The sequence below is a fragment of the Drosophila ananassae genome, chromosome 3R, assembly GCF_017639315.1.
Source record: "Drosophila ananassae strain 14024-0371.13 chromosome 3R, ASM1763931v2, whole genome shotgun sequence".
NCBI classification, from domain to species: domain Eukaryota; kingdom Metazoa; phylum Arthropoda; class Insecta; order Diptera; family Drosophilidae; genus Drosophila; species Drosophila ananassae.
This window is the reverse complement of record NC_057930.1, coordinates 27,986,034-28,009,002: the sequence shown is the minus strand read 5'-3', so window position 1 is coordinate 28,009,002 and position 22,969 is coordinate 27,986,034. Positions and strand designations below refer to the sequence as shown.

General features: G+C 44.0%; 3 protein-coding genes across 7 annotated transcripts in view; all 3 read left to right on the top strand.

Moving 5' to 3' along the window:
- LOC6497806 (AF4/FMR2 family member lilli) overlaps positions 1 to 10,083 on the top strand; it is a 36,123-nt gene extending 26,040 nt beyond the window's left edge. For 2 of the 5 annotated variants that reach the window (XM_032451626.2, XM_044716123.1), the window contains 10 exons: positions 2,206 to 3,009; positions 3,813 to 4,551; positions 4,635 to 5,047; positions 5,121 to 5,177; positions 5,236 to 8,220; positions 8,287 to 8,475; positions 8,554 to 8,634; positions 8,701 to 8,866; positions 8,935 to 9,085; positions 9,150 to 10,083. In XM_032451626.2, the coding sequence (XP_032307517.1) occupies positions 2,864 to 3,009; positions 3,813 to 4,551; positions 4,635 to 5,047; positions 5,121 to 5,177; positions 5,236 to 8,220; positions 8,287 to 8,475; positions 8,554 to 8,634; positions 8,701 to 8,866; positions 8,935 to 9,085; positions 9,150 to 9,286 (5,064 nt within the window). In that variant the 5' untranslated portion in view covers positions 2,206 to 2,863 and the 3' untranslated portion in view covers positions 9,287 to 10,083. The remainder of the gene's footprint in view (positions 1 to 2,205; positions 3,010 to 3,812; positions 4,552 to 4,634; positions 5,048 to 5,120; positions 5,178 to 5,235; positions 8,221 to 8,286; positions 8,476 to 8,553; positions 8,635 to 8,700; positions 8,867 to 8,934; positions 9,086 to 9,149) is intronic. The other 3 variants (XM_032451629.2, XM_032451631.2, XM_032451630.2) reach the window with 3 other exon arrangements.
- A 1,517-nt stretch (positions 10,084 to 11,600) lies between these two features.
- LOC116654959 (bifunctional endo-1,4-beta-xylanase XylA-like) lies at positions 11,601 to 13,961 on the top strand. Its single transcript, XM_032451797.2, has 2 exons — positions 11,601 to 11,922; positions 11,979 to 13,961. Exon 2 carries the CDS (start codon positions 11,983 to 11,985, stop codon positions 13,516 to 13,518), a length of 1,536 nt encoding a protein of 511 aa, XP_032307688.1. The 5' UTR covers positions 11,601 to 11,922; positions 11,979 to 11,982; the 3' UTR covers positions 13,519 to 13,961.
- A 3,445-nt stretch (positions 13,962 to 17,406) lies between these two features.
- On the top strand, positions 17,407 to 22,819 carry LOC6497807 (ELAV-like protein 2). The gene is given in 8 exon segments (XM_001961450.4): positions 17,407 to 17,797; positions 18,505 to 18,643; positions 18,701 to 18,788; positions 19,036 to 19,454; positions 19,509 to 19,766; positions 20,568 to 20,847; positions 20,906 to 21,083; positions 21,194 to 22,819. Coding segments are annotated over 5 exon segments (2,016 nt in total). The 5' UTR covers positions 17,407 to 17,797; positions 18,505 to 18,643; positions 18,701 to 18,788; positions 19,036 to 19,048; the 3' UTR covers positions 22,088 to 22,819.
- Positions 22,820 to 22,969: the final 150 nt, after the last annotated feature.

The window sequence follows — 22,969 nt, the reverse complement described above, 5'->3', positions numbered from 1 at the left end:
CGCTATATATTAGGTGTGTAGTCTCTGCCTTTTTCGCCTTTCTCCCGATAACCCAGGGGACCGACTGCTCTTCTGTGCGCCACCGGGCACCGTGTCCTCCTCAGCCTGCTCACCCGGCTGGTAGTTAGTCTAAATATGCATATGAATATGAAATTAGTCGTACATATTCACTCGCCTCAGCCCCAGCCCCAGCCCGGCCGGGCGGGTGCTTCCGTTCCTGCCATGGCCTGGTCCTGGTCCTGGTCCTGGTGCCTTGAATTGAATTGAATTTTCTATGCTAAGCTGGTGTCTAAGGTCCTGGCACAAAAAATGAGTTCCATGCGTAATTCAATGTTTGTTTATTCTGTTTAATAATTCAGCGGGCTGCTACAGGTATGCTACAGGAATGAAGCGGCCCTGATTGCCATTAAAATGCACCAAATCGAAGCCACAACAAACTATTTGTTAGAGAGAAATAGAAGCCCTCTTAATCAAAATAGGGTCCTTCAAGGAGCCCTTTATGACACGTACGCTCTCGAGCTGAAAGTTCGAGCCTCCGTTCCAGTCCACAGCAGAGTTTTCTAAGTAAACTTCGATTCTTGCGCGATTAGATTCCCTGAGCTTCTTCAAAGAAGAGTTTAGTAGAGAAATGACTTCGGAAGTAACAAACGGGCAGCAGAGCACATTCAGCACCCGGAGACGTGGGCAACCCAGCAGCAGAGCCACCAACTGCTTATTGGTAATCCACGGCATGTCCAAGTGAAGGTATTCGATACTCTTCAGCTTGAGAAAGGCTTCCACACTGGCGTTGGCGTCCTGGTAGCCTATCCAGAGCTCCCTGAGGGAAGCGATGTCACATATGTGCGCCACTTGCTCCCTGAACAGCTCGGATCCAACCAGAATGAGGCTCTCCAGAGGAGAGCCACTCCTATGCACGAGTCCGTCGATGAAGGCCAGTCTCTTGAGTTCCGCACCGACCACCATCACGTGCTTCAGGTTGGGCAGCTCACATATCCTTTCGTAGGCCACGTTGGCCTCAAGGAAGCGATCGCCGAACACGAACCTCTCCAATTCCCGACAGTTCTGGACAATCGCGGAGAAGTTCTCGTTGTAGAGGTTGTACATATTTCGCCCGATTTCAAGACAGCGCAGATTCTTCATCTTGATGCAGCAGACGGTCAGATAATGGGCTTTGAAGCCGGGACGGGCGCCTACCTCCAGGTGCTCCAGCTTCTCCAGTAGGTGGAGTCCCTTGCCACTGTATCCGGGAGCTTCCAGGACCAGCTTCCGCAGGCAGGGAAGATTGAGCGACAGTTCTGAGAAGAATTGCTCGTAGACAGCGGGACTGTCGAAGTTTAGAAAAGCGTGGAGAGTGTTTAAGTTCTTCAATTGGCACAAGTCGCCCCATCGGGGCCGCCGGAACGTCATCGTGAGGCGCCGCAGCATGGGGCAGTGCCGGCTGAGGAGCCACAGCTGCTCCTCGCCCCTCGCGGAGGGGCCCAGTGGCGCCTCATAGCTGAGGACGTGCTCGTTGACTTGCTCCACCAGGTACTGCAGATCGGACTCCGATAGCTCTGTGGTGATGGCTTCACTGAGGTGCTTGTACTTGAGCTGGGCGTAGTTCCAGAATCCGCGTTCCACTTCGCGGTGCGAACGGGAGAAGCTCAACTGATCCTTCAAGCTGAGAAACGAAAAGATGCGCTCGAAGCAGTGTGTGTTCAGGACCAGCTGAAGCTTGCGCTTTTTCGCACTCGAGGAGGAGCTATTTATAGGCGGTGAGTTCATTCTCGCGCTCGCTTGGAAGTGTTCTGGACAGCTGGAGACTCGGAAAGCGACTGCCCGCCTCTGCTCGGCGGCGATAAGTTCACATTTGTGTTCTTGGAGCAATAGATTTCGGTGCTTCCCCGTTTATTTTGTGTTTTCCGGTGGAGAGTCATCAAAATATATCGGTTATCGTGGAATACTGGACAGAGAATTATTACTGGGGCATTGTTTGCAATAAAAGTGCTTTGGAAATCAGTTAATGTGTGACTTCGTTATCTTTTTGTGTGTATATATAATATAATATATATTCAGTCATAAATCGGTCAGGAGAAATGAGTTCAGCCCAAGAGGCACTACCTTGCTCTTAAACCAATACTGGTTCTCTTTAATCTCTTAAGTTTAGTTTTTGTTTCATAAATAATTGAATTTTAATTGAAAATGTTGTTTCTGTCTCCATTCCAGGTACTGCAACTTTGATTTTTTCACTCACAACACACACTCTTTCAGCGAAGACATACTCAAGCAATAAAAGACTCCGAGCTGTAGAAGCTATAGCCACTGACTCCAGAGCAGATCAAAGCCAGCATTTAAGAGAAAAGTCTGTTACGGGAAAAAGAAATCAAAACAGAGAATTAAGAATTGAGAATTGAGAATGAAGCGAGCCTAGAAGACTAGACTGGGGAAGACTGGTCTACCTGCAGAGCCTCAAACTTAAGCCCCAAAAGCAGAGCAAAATGTTGCAAGCGCCAGATGACAGACGAACGCACAGCCCCACTGAATGCAACAACAGCCACTGCAACAACTGCGCTTGCATCTGCAACAGCAACAACAACAGGAATAGAAGCAAAGCGCCGTTCCAGCGTCGCAAAATTACAACGATAACATAAGTCTCTGCATCGGAGCAGGAGAGATAGCCAGCAAGAGAGAGAGATAGAGAGCGAAGAGAGGGGTCTGATTGCGTTTAGTTGCCCCCTCCTCCCCCTCCCCAATTTTCACCCAACTTGTCCCCCCCCCAATCTGTCTGTCTGCCTACCTGCCTGCCTGACTGTGCCTTCTCTCTCTCTCACCTGAGGATTGTCTAATTGTATTCATAAATTAGTGTTCATGCTAATCGCGCGTTATGGCACAACAGCAGCAACAACAACACAACCACCAGACTAGCAACAACAACAACAACAACAGTAGCATACTACTATTACAGCAGCAGCAACTCCATCAAGAACAACTACAACAATACAATAACAATTTGTACAGCCAGAATTATAAGTAAGTCCTAGAGTCCTTGGCTGTCTTCTGCGTCCTGCCTCCTGTCTGTGTCTTAGTGTCTGTTCTACTGTATGTGTTTGTCCCCTGTGCCTGTCCTCGCGGCCTCCACTGTACTCTGTAACTGTACATGTACATGTATGTGTTTTGTTATCAAGCATGTCTGCACTACACCCCCCACCCCCTAACCCCCACCTGTCTACTGGACCCAAAAACAATAATAAAAAATTAAATGCAAACATTTTCACAATTTTAACGCCGCTATGCCACCAATGTGGACACTAGTGTTGTTCGACGTCGAACCCCCTGCTCCTGCCTGCGTGTGTGCATGTCAAACTGCTCTAATGCTTGTCAAACTAACACAGTCCTGTCCACAAGAGTAGGGTCAATATTTGCCTAGGACCTAGAGCTAGAGCTAGAGCACTACACGGAATATTTGACTAAAGTAATCAAAGGATATTTTTAGAGATTAAAAGATACATTTCTGTTGTTTATATTTCAAAGAGAATATAAAGTTAAGCTACTAATTTCAATTAATCAAAGCATTTAACCCTTAACTGACAGGGACAGCTCTTTTATAATCTGCATGTGAAGTCATATCCTTGAATGTAACCCTTATTGTCCTTCCAAAAGAAGAAAGAAAATAGTCCAGATGTGCTTGATGTTTGTTGTTGTTCTTCATGTGATGTTTATTTGCTGTTGTTGTTGTCATTGCACTGCATAAAAAGTAACCAATTTAAACAAATTTGTAAAATATACCTTTGATTTAAAGAGTATTCTAACTTATATGATCCATTTCCTTGCAGCATGGAGGAGTACGAGCGGCGGAAGAGACGCGAGCGTGAGAAAATCGAACGGCAGCAGGGAATCCAGATCGATGATCGGGAAACTAGTCTATTCGGCGAGCCGAGGCGGCTGACGGAGGCCGATGCGGACATCACGGCGGCGCTGGGGGAGTTCGGCGATGCCCGGGTCTACATTAACCAGTCAACGGTGGGGATTAGTCGACACACGCCGGGCGCCGGCAATCCGCGCCTGCAGGCACCCCTACAGCCACCACCAAAGTCCCTGGGCCACTCCCCCTCCTACACCGGATCTACTGGCTCCGCTTCCGCGTCGGCAAACTCTGCTGTGCCCAGCCAGCAGCAGCAGCAGCAGCACTACCAGCAGCAGCAGCGCCCCTCGACCTATGTGAAGCAGGCGGACAACAAGCCGCCCTACAACGGCCGCGGCGGCTACCCCGGCCAGCCGATGAAGAACGACATTCCCTCGAGTAGTGGCATGGCCCCGCCTCGCGGCCCGCCCAGATCCAGTTCCGGCAACAGCAGCAGCAACTCGTCCAGCGCCACAAACAACACCAGCGGAGTCCCAACCAGCACGCCGCTGGGTCCGCCCCTCACCACCCAGATGCCTAATGGGCGGGAAAAGTCCTTTCTCGGCCCACCAGCCCCGTCGCTGCACAACGGCACAGGCGGTCGATTTCTCCCGCCCGCGGCCAGTAAACGGAGCAGCAGCGGAGCCGGCCAACAACCACTGCCACAGGAGGTGAGTCGCACGCAGCCAATTCCGTTCCAAAGCCAAGGTATTAACTTTATTCTTCCCCACTCCTGCATACTCTTTTGGCTCAGCAGAAGGACATCAGCAAGATGATCAGCGAGATGGCGGACAACTTCCGGGTTACGCCGCTGACCTCGATAGCTGCTACGCCGCACGCGCCGGTCCGGGAGAACTATAACCTCAACGGGCCCAACAAAAACAAGTACATGGACGACATCATCAGCTCGCCGCTCTCCCAGCCCTCGTCGCTAATGACGCCCCTGTTCGCCCCCATTGCGCCCATCGCGTCTCCGCCCCAGACCAGCCAGTTGCCTCTGGGCGGAGCAACAAGTTTGACGGGTTCCAGCGAGGCGGTGCTGGGCTTGGCGCCACTGCAGCAACTGCCACCCACGCCACCCAAAGCAGCCTCCGCCATCACGTCGCCCGCAGCGGCCAAGCCGCTAAAAACAGAGAAGAACCACACGCTGGAGAAGCAGGACTCGTGGTGAGTGAAGTGCCATTGGTTGGCCAGGTTTTGAAATTATGTTCCTCACGCGCTGTATCCACTTTACTTGTAGCCTCGAGAACGATTTGGAGTTGTCCGAGTCGGAAGACGAGCAGCCAAAAAAGGAGGGGTAAGCTTTTGAAGTTAAAACAAAACTAAACAAGGACTAACTGCCAATTTCCACTTAGCCGGTCGGCGGGAAACAGTAGTAACAGCTCCGAGTCGGATTCCAGTGAGTCGGGCAGCGAGTCGAGCAGCAAGAACGACGCCCAACCACTTCCCAATCACAAGCTGCATCACCAACAGCAGCAGCAGCTGCAGCAACAGCCCCTCCAACAACAGCAGCACCAACAACAACAGCAGCAGCAAATCCTCCTGCAACAGCAGCAGCAGCAGAGGCCCCAGCAGTTGACGGCGAATGGGAAAAGCGAGAAGAAGAAGTACAAGCACGCGATCATCGCCGGAGGCAGCAACACGATAACGGGACTGCTGACGTCCAGCGGGTTTGGGAGTGGCGGGAATGGGGGTCCGGGAGGAAACTCCTGTGGGCCCGGCAGCGGAGCCAGCGCCTCGGCTGGCACGATGAGCAGCGGCGGCAGCTCCTCGAACAAGACGCCGTCGCCTACAGAGAGCAACAAGTGGACACTGAGTAGGTTCTTTCCGAAGCCCGCCAACCAGACAAACACCGAGAGCGCTACGCCCGGCAACGTGAGCATGAAGGTGCCAGGAATCCTGCCGGGGGGCGCCCAAATCATACCTGAGCCCATCGAAGTGTCAACGGCGATTGTCAAGAACGAGAAGATTCACGACGATCCCATGGACATGGATGATGGCGAGGAGGACGACGACGACGAGGACCAGCAACAGCAGCAGCAACAGCAATTGCATTACAGAGCTGATCTCAGCGTGACACCAGTGTCGGTGAAGAAGGAAGCCATCGACGGAGTGTCCGAGCTCGGCCTGGCGGCAATCCCAAAAAACCAAATAAAGCGCGAGTCATCAGAGGCGCTTCACGCCTCTCGGCTCTCGGACTCTGGCACCAGCGGTAGCTCTTCGAGCAGCAGCAGCAGCTCGGAAAGTGCCCCCGGTGGAGAGGTTGTGCCTATGCCGGGTCCCGGTGAGACCCTCCAGATCCCCGGGGGGGCAGCCATTACGTCGGTAATGCGGGTGCCCCCGACGCTAACGCAGAAGGCGCCTTCCAGCACCAGCGTCACCCTCATGCCCATCCTACCGCTGCCCATGTCCCCGAAGCAGCGCCAGAAGAAGCAGCGCAAGAAGAAAACGAGTACTCCCATTGTGAATTCGAGCGACGAAGACGAACCGGCGCCCAAACACCCAGGCTTGGATTACACCGCAGTTTCGGCCCATTCGCAGTCCACGGCGACGGCGCCGGCAAAGAAACGAGGAAGGCCGCGAAAGCAGCAGCAGCAGAGCGGCGGCAGTGGTAACCTGAGTAGCGCCTCGGCAGGCAGCAGCTCCCAGACCAAGGGACCCACACTGACGGCCGCCAAGAAGCCGCTGTGCAAGGCACTCCCGGCCATGGGAGGTGCCAGGAAGCGGGATCATTCCAGCCAAAGCAGCTCCAACGGCAACACGCCGACCAAGAAGATGGCCACGCCTATGTCGGTGTCCGCGCCTCCGAAGACCGCCAGTGTCCATCGTGACAGCAGCAGTTCCGACGACGACAGCTCCTCGAGCGGCGGATCCAGCTCCAAGTCAAGCAGCTCCTCGAGCAGCAGCGATGACACGGAGGAGGCGCAGAACACAAACTGCCGGATTGTCAAGCTGAACAAGACGGGGGCGGGGGCGGTGGCGGCGAAGGTGCTTCTGGGCAGCGGCAGTAGTTCGGCCCTCAGCAGCGGCAGCGAAGCGGAGGACCAGGCGAGGAGCCAGGCGGGAAGCGGCAAGGCTCTGGCTCAACAGATGCCACCATACAAGCCGCAGGTGATGAGCCAGCACAGCCAACAGCTTAGCAGCTCCGAGTGCTCCTCGTCCAGTGGCGACAGGGGGGGCACCGGGGCCGGCAGCAGCAGCAGCGGCGAAGAGGATGAGGCGCGGCACGAGAAGGAACGCGAGCGGAAGCCGAAGAGCGACAAGAACAAGATCAGTACGCTGACGAGGATCTTCAACCCGAAAGAGGGTGGCGCTAAGAAGCAGGGCCAGGTGGTGATCATGGACCTGCAGGAAGAGCAGCAGCAGGGCAAGCTGGATGCGGCGACGCAGTCTTCGCAAATTCCAGCGACCGCTCCTGCAGTGAAGCCCCGGATGACGCCCACCCAGCAACTGCAGCAGCAGCACGCCCAGTCGCAGCAGATGCTGGGCACGAGTCTGGCCTCCCCTGCCAGGACCACCACGCCTCACCTGACCTCCTTGATCTGTAAGATTGACCTCAGCAAACTGTCGCGGGAGCGAATTATGCGCCTGAAGAAACTGACGCCTGCCCAGCAAAATGGCCACCTGACGCCCAAGGGCCAGGCAGCGTCGGCGGTTCAGATGCCCAATGGGTATGCCAATGACGCCGTTCCCGCCGCCAAAGTCAAACCCGAGCACCCGGTGAAGCCCGAACCCGATGCGGACTACGAAGCCAAATTCAAGCCTGGTAGCGTTAAACAGGAGTTCCAGCTTAAGCAGGAGCGGGACCGGGACAGAGAGAGGGAACGGGAACGGGATAGGGAGCAGCCGCCCGGTCGAAGACGGAAGCGCAGCTCTAGTTCCAGCTCCAGCCCCTACAAGGAGAAGAAGCGGAAAAAGGAGAAAACGGACCAGTTGCAGATCTGCAAGGAGCTGCTACCCTCAAACAACCATGAGCGGATACCCAACCACGATCGCCTGTCGTACGATAAGCTCCAGTTACTCCACGAGGATGCAGCTGCCGCTGCCGCTGCGAGTGGCGTTGGCGCCGCTCCCAATGGTAGCCCCAGAAAAAATCTGTTGGCCATGTCTCCTCTTCCGCCTCCCCCGATATCTACAGCCATTGCCATTGTGCCGCCCATCACCTGCAACGAAGCCGTGCAGACGACTCCACCTCTAACGACGTCCACGTCTCCACAAGCAGCTTCGGCAGTTACTGAGCCAGCCCCCCCAGCAGTTGCAGTTCCTCCAGCACCAGTCACACGCCTTATTTACCGATCGTATTTCGATCGCGAGGAGGCTCATCCTAGCGCCGATCTTAGGTACGACTGTCAACTCTTCCACGGCTTCGTGTGATTCTCATTCCGCTCTTTTTATTTGTTCTCTAGAAGAAACAACCAGTTCCTGCAGGAGGCCGTCAACCGGAAGCACGCCGCCGACGCGGAGCCTGACTCCTTCAACCAGGTCACCTTGTATTTGGAAGCTGTTGTCTACTTTCTACTGACTGCCGACGCCATGGAGCGTTGTAGCTCTGAGGCCACCTACACTATGTATAAGGACACCTTGTCCCTAATTAAGTGAGTAAAGTGTGCCAAAGAGTGTGCGCCCCTGATGAATGGCTGTATAATTGTGTCTAATACAAACTCTTCTTTCAGATTCATCTCCTTCAAGTTTCGCCCCCAGCATTCGGCAAACGGGCAGACCAAGACTCACATGGCCAAAGTAGCAATACTTAGGTAACTCATACTTTAAAACTGAGAATTGTGGAATTTATAATCTCAACTTGCGCTTAAATCCTATAGCTTACGTTGCCAATCACTGATATCGCTCAAGTTGTACAATCTCCGGAGAGCGAACTGTCGCGACATCATTGCTAGCCTTACGGACTTCTTTCGCACGGGTAGGGGAGACATTGTAAATGGGAACACGCCATCATCCATTTCACCATCTAACTCGGTGGGCTCACAGGCAAGTCAATCAGATCTCAAACCACAAACCAAAGACTGAAAACTAATATGTATTTTGTTAACCTTTAGGGCTCCGGTTCTAATACGCCGCCGGGAAGAATAGTGCCTAGAGACATACATAACCAGCTGAGCAAGCAGAACGAATATCTGAGCTATGTGCATAGTGCTCATGAGTTGTGGGATCAAGCCGATCATTCGGTGCGCAAAGGAAATCATACAGGTAATAGATTATTCTTTTAGTCCCCATCAAAACCCAATCTAATCCGTTTTTAATGCCTACGTAGATTTCTTCCGCGAACTGGACCATGAAAACGGACCTTTGACGCTCCATAGCACTATGCACGAGGTGTTCCGGTATGTGCAAGCTGGTCTTAAGACGCTCAGGGATGCAGTGTCGCATACGGCGCATCCAACTCAATAGCGGGATTAATAAGTAACGAAATTAGAATCAGAAAAGGAAAAAGAAACACCACCAAACGTGTCTAAACAAAAGTCAGGCCAAATTAGCAACTATAGTATGTAATATATACTAGTTACGAGCTACTATTTAGTTAGTCAACAAACAAGTAACGGAGAGAAACAAAACAAAAGAAAATAAGTCGAAACCAATAACCTTCCAAAAGAAAAAACAAAAAGGAAACATCAAAAACATAGCAACACAAGAAATTATTTGTTATTAATTTATAGTTTTTATATGTTTGTATTTGTATATTATGCACACCAATTACTTATAGTTTTAGTTGATATTACCACAAACACAAACACACACACACAAAACCACAAAAGCAACATTTCAAGTTATAGTAGCTATATGTTTAGACTCTAAGCTCAAAAACAGATATGCTAAAAGAAAGTTCTCGCGCCCTCTACCTGTATCTCCCCCCTCAACACACAATTTTAGGTGAATTTTGTTTTCGTTTGCGTAGAAAGTTAAGTGAAACGGCTTTTTAATTTGTTTAAGTTTTAGTTAATTTTTTCCTGCAGCACTGATTTTATGTCTGATGCTAGCAAATATACACATATTATGGCCTATATAAAGCAAAGTTATAGTTATAATTCTTTGTAATATTTTTATTATGAATTATGTTTAACGCTCCTTTTTTATTAATTTTAAACTAATTCATTAAAAACAATCACAACACGTTCTAGAACAAAATACAAAAATGAAAAATTGTATACTAATATATATATTTCAAATATATAATTATGGAATTTTGATCCTTGGTTTTATTTGTTTGCCCCCCAAAACATGCCCCAAACACAGATTACCGATTATCGATTACCACTTATCGATTACCAATTCATTCGATTCATAATGGGTGCCTCGAAACTCTCAACAAACGCAAAAACTAATAGTGCATTAGTAGAATTAAACGAGTTAAGATTCAATCGAAATAGACTTGCCCTTGAAATCGATATATATCGATTATATATAAATATTATATATACACATAATATATTTTTAAAATGCCAAACAAATGTGGATGCAGTTAACTAATTTAAGCAGTTTTAAATCAGCCAAGATTGAATAAATAGACCACCCGCTCTGATGGGGGGACACTTTGATAAATTGGTGTGGCGTTGTTTCGCTGAAAGCTTTTGGTTATTGACTTTTTGGCTAAAACGATAAGCTGATATGTATTGTAAACGAAAACATTTCAAATCGAAGTAAAAACTATACGGTTCTGGGGAAACAATGCACTCACATTCAACACGAAACAGAAACAGAAACAAAAACTTAATATAGACGAATTCTAGGCTTAACTATTAAAGCGCTGTAAATAATAAATTATGTAGGCAAAGGCACCGGACAGGTCATATGAAGACATACGTACATAAATACATATATATACATTTAAATACATGCATACATACATATACTAACTCATATATTGGTATATACGACGATATATACATATATATATTTTTATATATATACACGAGGAAATACAACTAAACGACGTAGAAATTATAGTTAAATTTTTTCAAAACGATAAGTTCAACTTGCAGCAATAAGCGCGGCAAGATCACCAACAGCAACAAACAAATTAAAACGGGCCTAGTAATAGTTAGTAATTATATTTTGTTAAGCGTTATTCTAGTAAAAAACGAAACCATACCGACAGAGGGCGAACATAATTAAGTTCTAAGCTGGGGTTTTGTGTTGAAAGCAAAAGACAAACAATACACAAGACGTGGTTCATTAACAAAAGTAAAAAATAAACATATATATTTTGTAAAAATATAATTAAAATCAGCCGCAGCTAAAACGAAGTACACTTATTAAAGTTTAAGCAACAACAAACTGAAACAACCAACTTAATATGCAATTACCGTAAAAGTAGTTGATAAATCAAACGAATAAAACATCAAAAATTGTAACAATTCAATTTTGTCGTTTTATTTATTCGTTTCGAATATTCTCCAAGATTTACTTAACAGTTTTTAACAAAATAGACTCCTCAAATTTAAGGCGACTTTGTCATCCCCTGGATGGATGGATTTTTCAAGGACATCAGTGGAGCGCCGTGTTTTTAATGCCTTTTAATTTTGACCTTTAAATCGAGACCTCAAAGACAAGAATAAACTGTATTTTATTATAATTATATTTGCAATATTTTTCAATAAAATTTTAAATATAACGAATTGGGAACAAAATTAAATATTTAAATAAAATACTTAAAATGATTGGCAGCACTTTTAAAGCTTAAAGCCAATGTCAAACCGCCACAGTGTTGTGAAACACTGTTTGGTCGATCTTGTTCGGTTATTCTCCCTCCACTAAATTATGTGCCAAAAAGTGCAGCGTGTGTAAATTAATTGTCAAAATAAGGAAACTTTTAAGTGACGGTTTTTGAGAATCAGATTAAATTATTTTAAAGAAATACTTGGTTGGAAATGTATTATTTGATTTTGAATATTTTACATTTAAAATCTTGCCCAACTGCGGAAATGAACAATTCGTGATGTACAACACTAGTTTATCAAAACTGATTTCTCATTTCCCAGAAGCTGGTGATTCTAACCTCATGCTCTTTTCGTTGGCGTACCAAAAACGTAAGTTAGTTTAAGGTTCTGGTTATTGTTATTTTATTGGTTTAAGCGTTGTGTAGAAACATGAACCACCAGCCAGTAACCGTGAAGGAAGAAGTGGGCGAAACCCCGAGGACCACACGATCGAAACGCCGCCGTTTGCAGCGAAAGCGCGCCAAAGTTTTACGAGGCATTGCAGCGCTGAACACGGAATCGGAGACTCATGATAATAAACCACTTCATATCAAATCTGAAATGTTGGAATGCACTGAAGAGAAGCTGCCAAATGGTGCTATTAAAACGGAAAACGCTAGCCCAGCTAATCTGAACAGAGGGTCTCTCATTGTCAAGCAAGAACTAGTTCCCGGAACGGTAAAGCTCGAAAAGTTGGAGGTAAGCGAAATAAATTCGTTGAAATCAACTGGACCATCTAATGGATTCCCTGAACTGAAACAAAAAAGTGCAAACCCTGATCAAACTAACGAAACTAAACATAAAATGTTAGTGGTGACTGACATTAACAAAATGCTCGCAACCCCCAATTTGCACAGCGGAGATGCCGCGAACGACGCACCAAATTTAATTCCCAATAATAATTTGAAGCCAAACACTTTTCCTGGGACTCAACTCGGTGCGCCTAAAGATCAAAAGCTACTTCCACATCAACTGGAATCATATCAATACCATTTAGTTCCCTTTGACCGCTCCAAATATACGTATTATAATAATCAATATGTATATTCGGTTGATGATCAATATGATGTTGTCTATTCTATTAATAACCAGAAATGGAACTGGCCAAATAATCAAATAAATCAACCGAGGCAGCAGAGGGATTTCAGAACCCAGAATTGGAACCATTATGATCGCCATTTCCATCGGCAAATGAATCAACGCAGGGAATTTAGGGACAATTGGAATTACCAAAACAAGCAGTGGAACACACCCAAGCAAAATTGGAGTTACCAGAATCGAAATTGGAATAACTTTGCAAAATATGGATCCGGCCCTAAGTATTTAGAAAACAACTGGAGTAATTCAAACCAAAACTGGAACGCGCCTTACCAAAACTATAATATGCGAAACCGAAACTACAATGACTGTAACAATTGGAATATGCAGAAAAGATCTTACCCGAATCCTGTTAAGCAAAAATGGAATAAAATGAATCATAATTCTAATAACTACTGGGAACCGCAACAGCATTATTGGAATGCCCAAAACACCTATTGGGATAACGATAATCGACGTGGAAGCCAGTATATCCACAGCCAATATCAGGAACACCATGTAAAAAATGAAATCCAGTTCAATCGCATGAACTATCAGAGCGAATATCCTTCGAATCCACAGCTACGACATCAGGATCAGCACGTAAAAAGTGAATTCCAGTTTAAAAGCGTAAACTATCACACCGAACATCGAAATATTTACGGATCGCAGGTTGGAAATCCCCCAAGTACCCAAAGCCAATATCAGAATCATCACATAAAAAATGAAATCCAGTTTAGTGGCATTCACGGATCGCAAATTGGAAATCCTCCAAATCAAACTTCATCTTATGTAAACTGGCAGGGATCCAAAATAGAAGGACATTTTAATCAGAATTATTATTATTAACTAGCTTATACTTTCAAAATGTAAACAAGGCATGATTTTTCGAATATTTTAGGTTTATGAAATATGTTTTATATTTTTTTATTTCTTATTTCACAATTCATAGTGAGGACACTTGATCGAATTAAAGAGCGGATTAGATAATATGTTTAAGTTATAGAATTAAACACTAGCCTGTAAGTTTATCTGAAAAAAGCTTTTAAGAAAAGGAAATGATTTTTTAATGTGAGTCTTGAAAATTTTTGTTTATATATAATATATCCCTTAAACACCAATATTATCATTATTTTTAAGTTTAAAAGATAATCTTTTATTATCCTGAATATTGCATTCTTACTACCCATTGCCTAATTGAAGCTGGTTTGAAATAAAAGTTATTTTACAACAAAATCTAAACGCAATTTTGGACACAGTAAGGAAGACTTGGAATTACGCTGGATAATGGTCCCATATGCAGAGATTCGTGTAAGTTGGTTGCTGGTGCTATTGACGGGAAAAAGCAACAAAACAATGCCCCCTGGAAATGGGTGGGGACAGTGGGGGATATTCTACAGAGTTCAATGGTCTTTTGACACAAATGATGTCAAGTTGAGCTCGCCAAACTGCTCTCGCTCTCTTTCTCAAGCTGCTCTTCGATGTGGTTGTTGTTATACCCTTTCAGTGGGCATAACTGTTTCTCTGTTTCAAAAGGACGACAACAAAGGAGTATGATTTATAGGAAGTTTTACGGAGATTGGATTATAATTACTTCCAACCGAAAAGCTTTTATTTGAAATGATATCCTTAAAAATGTATTCAGTATCCTGTAGATTCCGTTCCATCCTGCCATGTACCGTTATAAAATGACTATCTTAGAGTTACCTTTAAATATCTGAAAGGGTATATACAGCTTTGGCTCTGCAGGAAGCCAGCTTTCCATTCCTTGTTCAAATATTTGTTTTGGTGCAGTGCGACTCTCTTTCCCGACCGGCCCGAAGCGGCCGGCTTCCGACTCTCGGAGCGTTCTGTGGAAAAGAACCTACCGCAATTCGTTTCGTGTTTACGGCTGCATTTCCTTGTTTATGTTTTGCAAACGAATGTAGGGTACATTCGGCTAAGTACCGACTAAAGAGAGCGCCAGTAATTGCCAGAGAGTGAGTACCGTTATATTGCAGCCTGCGCAACTTGCAGCTCCAAGTTTGTTGTTATTGTTGGAGCAACATTTGCAAGCTCTCCATTTTGTATTTGGGCCTCCCATAGACTTGCGCGGGAACAATGTGAAAATTGAATTTTATAGTGCACTAAGTTTTAAAATTCAGGAAGGGATATTAAGTAATAGATTTTAATAAAAAGGGATCAGTAAGTTGAACAAATTGAGCTTTTAAATCTGGAATGGTAATTGAATTAAATAAACTATTTTCTTTTAATTATTACAATACACTTAATTAAATCGGTATAGTCATCTCGAACATAATCTTCCGGACTTTCGATGTTGGAGGACGCATTTTACCCCACAGTGCGTTCCACTGCAAAACTACGCAGTTATGCTAGGCTTTTATCTCACTCTCTCGGCGTACTCGACTGTACGCCGGGAGAAGGAGCCACTTCGCTGCAGTCCTTGCTGCAGCTATCCTGGCGGCAATCGAACACATTTAGTTCTTGCACTCTCCGGCAGCAAGTTGTGTTTTTTGATTCTCCGTCGTTTCTGAATTGTTATATATCGGTATCTTGCATACTTACACAATTGTGCCCACGGATATACATATATGTGCCCATTGCAAAAGTGTTTCAATACAAATACAAATACATATGTATATCGGATTCAGTTCGAAAGCCTTCAACGTCTGTGCCGAACTTAGTTTTTGAAAATCATAATTTGCTACGACTGAAAAATTCCTCAATTCTTCACCAGCGTTAACGTAAAGTTGTGAAATAAAAGACGGAAAGACGGAATACTTTCCGGCGCTTACAGAAACGTAAGCGAACAAATCAAGCAACGAAAATAGTTACAGCATTTTATTTCAAAGTGCCCACACCCAAAGTCGATTTTTTCAATGCATACATGTACGTCAGTAAGTATATGTGTGAAAAGAGAAATGCACACCCGCCGCCCCTCGCTATGGCGATAGTAAAACGGGTTTCAATGGGGCTGCTCGCAGTGGACAGAATCGCCATTTCTCTACACTCAGATGTACATACATTTGCCGCCTACACACACATCAGTGCATCTGGGTTTCGTGCAGCGCCGGCATCCTGCAGCCGCCATTTAACCTAAAAAAGAACGAGGCCCAGGAGCGGAGTTTAATTTGGACAGGGCCCACCCCATATTTCCTAAAGTGGCTTAATGGTAGCACGGTACAAAAATTATCAAGACTGTTAATTGTTTTCAAATAAATATATTTAGCATGGTGAAGCTACTAGGATCTTGACTAACAATATATTTGGGAATTGTTCCCTGTTGAGTTTCAACAAAACGAATCCTTTTTATCCTTGGCAGTAACATATAGGCTTTGAATATGCTGGATATTTTCTTTAACTATAAATACATATTTTTCGATTACGTTTTGAAGTGCAATTGACAGCGCCCCTGATCTCAAAGCACCGCTTCGTAAACCCCACTTTCTGTCCCCCATCGTCGGAGCAACCGATGCTTGCAGCTAAGCTTGGCTCTCAGAGCTCGACTAGCCCTCTCTTTCCATTGCATATCTTGGGGCGCGCTCAGCTGACTGCTGCGCTTCCGGTGCAGGTTGTAGGCGGTCCCTCTTTCTCTTTTTTCTGGTATATCTCCTGTTTATTTTGCCGCACCCAAATGTGTGGCTCCCTGAAACCGTTAGCCTTAGATGCTCCTCTTTTCTTTTTGTCCGTTCCTTTTCTCAGCATTTTCTCCTGCTCTCCTAGTCTCTGTTGCAAGGTGTGTCACTTTTTTGTTTTGTTCCTGCACTTTGAATGACTCTTTGCATGCAAATGCAATAGTTGCGCTCTTCCCACACATGCAAACGTGGATAGATGGGCAGTGCTTTTATCCATAAATTGCCAGAAAACAATTTTCGAAAGTTTGTGAATGAAATATTACTATTCTTAATCATACATCTAAATATATATTTGATATAGAACGACAGCTTAATATAATTTATATAGAGTCTTAGGATTTAAGGATAAAGTGTAAATAGAAAGTTTTGAATTTATTTTCGAAATTTCAAAAGCTTCATATGGTAATAATATGAAAATTGTAAATTCATATTGTAATTTAAATAATTTAAAGATATTTTGAAGATCCTGCAGCTGAAGAACTAAAATGTTGACTTCAAAACTTTCACAAATAAATAGTTTCGTAAAATTCAATCTTCAAAAGATATGGATCATCTTTCCTAATACATATCGATAGAGCCCTGTGTTTAAACTTAATGCAACTCGACAATCCATCTTTTAGGGTCTGTGTCTTGCAGTTTAAACAACTGTTTCGCAAAGTAGACGCTCCGCTTCCCAACTGAGTTTCTTTTTTTCCAGCTTTCCATAATAACAGCTGTCTCCCTTGACAATCAAAACTATTGAATTTTAACAAAATCTTATAGCGCAATTACAGAAATACCGCGTATGTAAATATATGTGTTTGCGTAAAATCCAATTATAAATTACCTCCTCCCATGCATCCACCTTACGGCTATAAGCGCACGAACATATAGTAGCTATATATGTACATACATACATATATTTCGTGAATGTTGTGATCCATTCCAAACGGACGGACATCTCCCATGTCCCATGTGCTGGCAAAGAGCAAACTACTATGAGTTCTGGCCAACAAGGTGGCTCTCTCTCATATCCCCCATCGTTGTTTTCCCGATTCTTGGGCGAACAATATATTTGCCTTCGTAGGCGACTGGCATAAAAATAATTTCCACGCCGCTCGCCAAATCAGTTTATTTCTGTTCTGTTGAGTTGCAGGAACGCGTTCTTTTCTACTTTCCGTTCGGTTTATTTCCTTATTATTATTATTCTTATTACGAATTAGTTTCAAGTTTGCGTTTTATTAATTTATTCATTTTTAATAAGTACACAAATCGAATTGGATGCAAAAATATTATCCTAATATTATTTGATCGTTTTATCGTACTTCGAAATCGAAATTGTTTTGTTTGTCGCTTTGTTTTGGGAAGAGTTTTCTCAATCTGCCTCGAATTGGTGCGGTTATTACTAAAAATATAAAACCAAAATATCCGAAGAAAATCGTTTCATAATCACGCCGAAAATCGGAAATCAGCGATGAGTTAAATTTCATTTTGGTGCGAAATAAGGCGAACAGGTAAACATGCAGGCTTTATATAATCCGAAAAATATTTTAAAATTTCGACTTTCTTGAGAAAAAATGGAAACTTTTGTAGTTCGGCTGGGTGCTTACTTAACCTCAAAATACGCATTCAAGATCGGCAGCATCTCTCTCCTCATCAGCTGCGACTGGGTTTTTATTGTTTTAAAAATACATATTTTCGAATGTTTAATCTTGCCGGCTACGCAGAGGCACATTCTTAGCATTTGCGTTTTCTCACTCTGTTTGTTTATTTTTAAAATATTAGCTTTTGTTTGATTGTTGCCACAATATGCAAAAGCACACAGAGTCAAAGGGAAAATATGAATTTACGATGGCAAAATACTGTTCTTCGCATTGATTTTATCCAATTTCTAAAGAATATTTGAAATATAATAATGACCACACAGTGTATAGATCGTGGGAAGTACACAGACCTCCTTATACTCAACAAGAGGTCTGTGAAAATGTCTGCCAACCAGGAAATTTGCTAACCCCAACGAGAAGAACAACAAAAAATGTCGGCATTTATAGGGTTTCTTATAAAAGTAGTCTACTTCTGTTGTTTCCCCCAGATAAACATTGGAAAATACGAGCCAGCGCGCGGAAAGCTTGAACTAGACCCGCATTTCATTTAAATTTAATTAAATAATTGATTTTTTCATTGCAATTTTATTTGGTCTGGTTTCTTTGTTTCATTTCAGTAAACTTTGGCCCGTAGTTATTTCTCATACGCACTGGATGCCAGTAAGCAGTGGGGAATCATCCCGGCGCGCTTAAAACTAGGCTACAGAAAATCAAACATTAGGCAATTTGGTTGCTTGGCGTGTGCATCTAAAAAGGGTAAGCCCGGTCTCAGATTCGCCTCTAAATCAATTCTAAAAGTTGCCTCTTTTTCAGACTTTATAGCAGTATTATATCTACAGACACTTATTGAACTTCTCCCTCTTTGATTCTGTCTCTTGGCCAAGTTTTCGAGAAAGAAGCCGTAATGATTAATTGTCTCAAAGTCAAAGCTTTGCGGTTACAGTAATAGAAATGCTTAAAAAGTTGGGCCCAAGACTAATGAGAAAAACAGCATTTTGAAGTAAAAAACAAGTGTATTATTTTGACCGCACCGAATACAAACGTTTCACCCAGAGCCCATGGATTAGCAAATTGTCTGAAACGTTTGTAATTGATTTAAGCTTATATTCTCATTTGTTTATCAATTATTAACTTCAAATACTTTCCAGCAGTAGCATAATCATGGTTGAAGGACAGGTAGCCGTTCAACAACAACAGCAACAACCTTCGGGAGCTGGCGGTACCAATAGCACCACCGGATCAGGCCCAGGATCGACGGCATCCAACAATGGCACCAACAGCCAAGCTCAAACAAACGGCGGCTCCACACCCGCCACTCCAGTGTCGTCGTCAGCTGGATCCACAACAAACACAACTGGCGGACAGTGTGGGGCCAATAGTGCGGCCCAAAACAACAACAACAATAATAACTCGGCCGCCAACAACAATAATAACAATGAACCGGATCCCAAGACCAACCTGATTGTGAATTACTTACCGCAGACTATGTCCCAGGACGAAATACGATCACTGTTCGTTAGTTTTGGTGAGGTGGAGAGCTGTAAATTGATCCGCGACAAGGTGACAGGTAAGCAGTTGCTAAAAAATCCTGTATTTATAAAATTATTAACCATTATTTTAGGTCAAAGCTTGGGCTATGGCTTCGTCAACTACGTGAAGCAGGAGGATGCGGAAAAGGCTATAAACGCCTTGAATGGCTTGCGGCTTCAGAACAAAACTATCAAGGTCTCTATTGCTCGCCCCAGTTCCGAGAGCATCAAGGGTGCAAATCTCTATGTATCGGGTCTTCCAAAGAATATGACTCAGTCCGATTTGGAATCATTGTTCAGTCCATACGGCAAGATCATAACTTCGCGCATACTATGTGATAATATCACTGGTAAGTTGCCAACTTCAAAACCAGTTTCAGTATTCGATAAACCAAACTCTTTGGGTTGGAGAAACTATAATTTTTAACTTTTGTTTCATTTAATTTGACGGAGCATGTCATCCCGAAATCAATAAAGAGAAATCTCTAAATTTATGATAAGCCCCTAGATTGCACAATTTGAAATGTTGCTGGCGATCCATGAAACACACATATACTCTCCTTGCTTTTATTTCTGAATTATATTTAATGCAACCTTATCTTATTTTTACATGTAATATTCAAACCAAATAAGATGAACATGCACAGGGTATGTTTTTAGTTTTAATTTTCTTACGTTTAACTGTTTCTGATTGCTGTTCATCGCACATGAAGCTTACAGACAAAATAATAACCCCAACACTAATTCTAAAGAGCTCTCATATAGTTTTATGACTGACTGTAAAAAGTTTGGATGGAAGTTGATTCTAGAAAAGCATGCGAAAATAAACTTGGATTTCTCCCATTTAAAATTTCATTTCATAGGTATTTTATTCATTAGACATTTTTGTACATATTCAGTTTCAATCTCGTTGGTATTCTTCATTAGATTGAAAGTTAAGACACATGTTATTGGGTAAAGACTAATCCACCTTGTAAATACACCTTCATGAAAGCCGTGATGTTATAATTTATAAAAGCCTACACTTTCATTGATTTGTAAAAGTTTAAATTAGATTGCATTAGCTTAATTCTTGTGTTGATTCTTCTTAAAACCTGTGCTTTCGAGTTTTCTTTTAGTAACACATTTTAACGATATGTTGCTCCTTTCAGGTCTCTCCAAGGGCGTTGGTTTCATACGCTTCGATCAGCGCTTTGAAGCCGATCGTGCAATCAAGGAGCTAAATGGTACCACACCAAAGAATTCCACCGAACCAATCACCGTCAAGTTCGCCAACAATCCCAGTAGCAACAAGAACAGCATGCAACCGCTGGCAGCCTACATAGCCCCCCAGAACGCGAGGGGCGGTCGAGCATTTCCGGCGAATGCCGCTGCAGGAGCAGCAGCCGCAGCCGCTGCAGCAGCCATCCATCCTAACGCTGGCCGCTACAGGTCAGTCACGACGTAATTATATGAGTCCTTAAGCCGAAATTTGCTTTTTGATCCCTAGCTCTGTAATCTCACGCTACTCTCCGTTGACAAGCGATCTGATCACCAACGGTATGATCCAAGGCAACACAATTGCCAGCTCCGGGTGGTGTATTTTCGTGTACAACTTGGCACCCGAGACGGAGGAGAACGTGTTATGGCAGCTATTTGGACCTTTTGGAGCTGTGCAGTCAGTCAAGGTGGGTATACACAAACAAATATATGGAATATGGTGTATGGAAGCCCTTGAGGACTTGTGGCATGCCTTTTTATTTGCATATAACTTTCATTGTATACAATATTCCAACAGGTGATTCGTGATCTTCAAAGCAATAAATGTAAGGGATTCGGATTTGTTACAATGACCAACTACGAGGAGGCTGTGCTAGCCATTCAGTCACTAAACGGTTATACACTCGGCAACCGTGTACTTCAGGTCAGCTTCAAGACCAACAAGAACAAGCAAACGTAATTATTAACAAAGTTGGCTGCTGTTGTCAATGCCAATGCGACGGCGGCGGCTTTGGCGGCCAATGGTCTAGTGCTCCACAATCAACACCACCACAGCACCATGGGCAACATCAAAAACACGAACCACAACAACTGCACTGCGGCCTATCCATTTGGCAAATACGCTAATCATAGCAACAACAGACAGCACAACAGCAACATCCCTAGTAACAATAGCAACACGAACAAGCCGAAGCCAACGAACTCGAGTAACAAGCAACAAATATTGCCTCCCCCGAAGAGGCCAGTTAGTAGCGACTCAGCAACATCATCTACCGTAGCATCAACAACAGCAACTATTCGTAGCAGTAATGGCCACCACGAGTCCAACGGCGATGCTACTGGAGCCACTGCCACCACCTCCACATTTTCGTCACCGTCATCGTCGACCAACATCCTCAAGACCTCAACGAAATTTGTATACAACAAGCCCCAAAATCACTTTGAGTTGTTGCAGCAGCAACTGCAGCTGCAGCAGGAGTTCGCCCAGTTCTTAACTAACGTGGCCAACAGCGCTGCTGCCGCAGCTACACCCAGCAACAGCTCAACTAGCTCAATAAGCCAGCGAACCAATGGAGGCATCGGACTAGGCCTGGGGCATCCGGTAACCAATGCCCCCGGTGGCAGTTCTGGCAACAAAAACGCCAACAGTAGCAACGGGTATATGTCCGCCTGGTCCAATTGGTTCTATTAGATTAAACCCTAAGATTGTGGCCACTTTCTGAGCCATCTTAGAAGCGACGATTGCTTAGTGTGTTGCAACCGTCTCTTGTGACGGAGAACGTATGTCAGCCGTTTTGTAAAATTATCTTATCTGGGGCATTCATTTTCCGAGTCCTACGTTTTTTTTGTTTATCACGCTATATAAAGATAGTAACCCATGTTTCAAATATTTCCCGTTTTTTGATATGAGAAACTATTCTAATTTCTGGTTTTTCTTAGGTTAGGCTTGAAAGCCATCATTAAAACATTATAGGATGCAATTTAGTTGCAGTTTTTAACGCTGCTAGTCATCTCTTGCAAAATAAAAGCTTCCAAAACGATAATAGAAAAGAAACTTGCTAAATCTGTAGTTAAGTTTTTGTTTGAGATTTAGAAGGAGGATATACTCAATGGGATGTTTTAAACGGAGAATATTAAGTGAAATTTGAAGGCGTTGAAGCCAACAATCCACCAAAGAATGAAAAGCAAACTTGACAAATATTTAAGCTATAAATAAATGTATAAATTGAGATACGAAACAGAACTGAATGTTTAAACAGAAACGTTTGGCTTATAGTCAAACCATTTTGCAAGAAGACAATGCGGAATGCGGAATAAATAGGAATTACACAAAGCAAAACAAACAAGACATACATATGTTTATGTTTTATATATTTAATGTATAACTTTTTGCTAAAATAAAAGATGTATGCATAATATTGTACTCAAACTCTTTATTCTATCGTAATATTTGTTCCGTTGCCCAGGAACCCCTTTGCACTCCCCTATGTTAATCGCTATTTATTCTTCATTAAACACGTAACTATAGGCCTATACCCCTAAATGTTGGTAGCAGAATCAGTTGACAAATGAA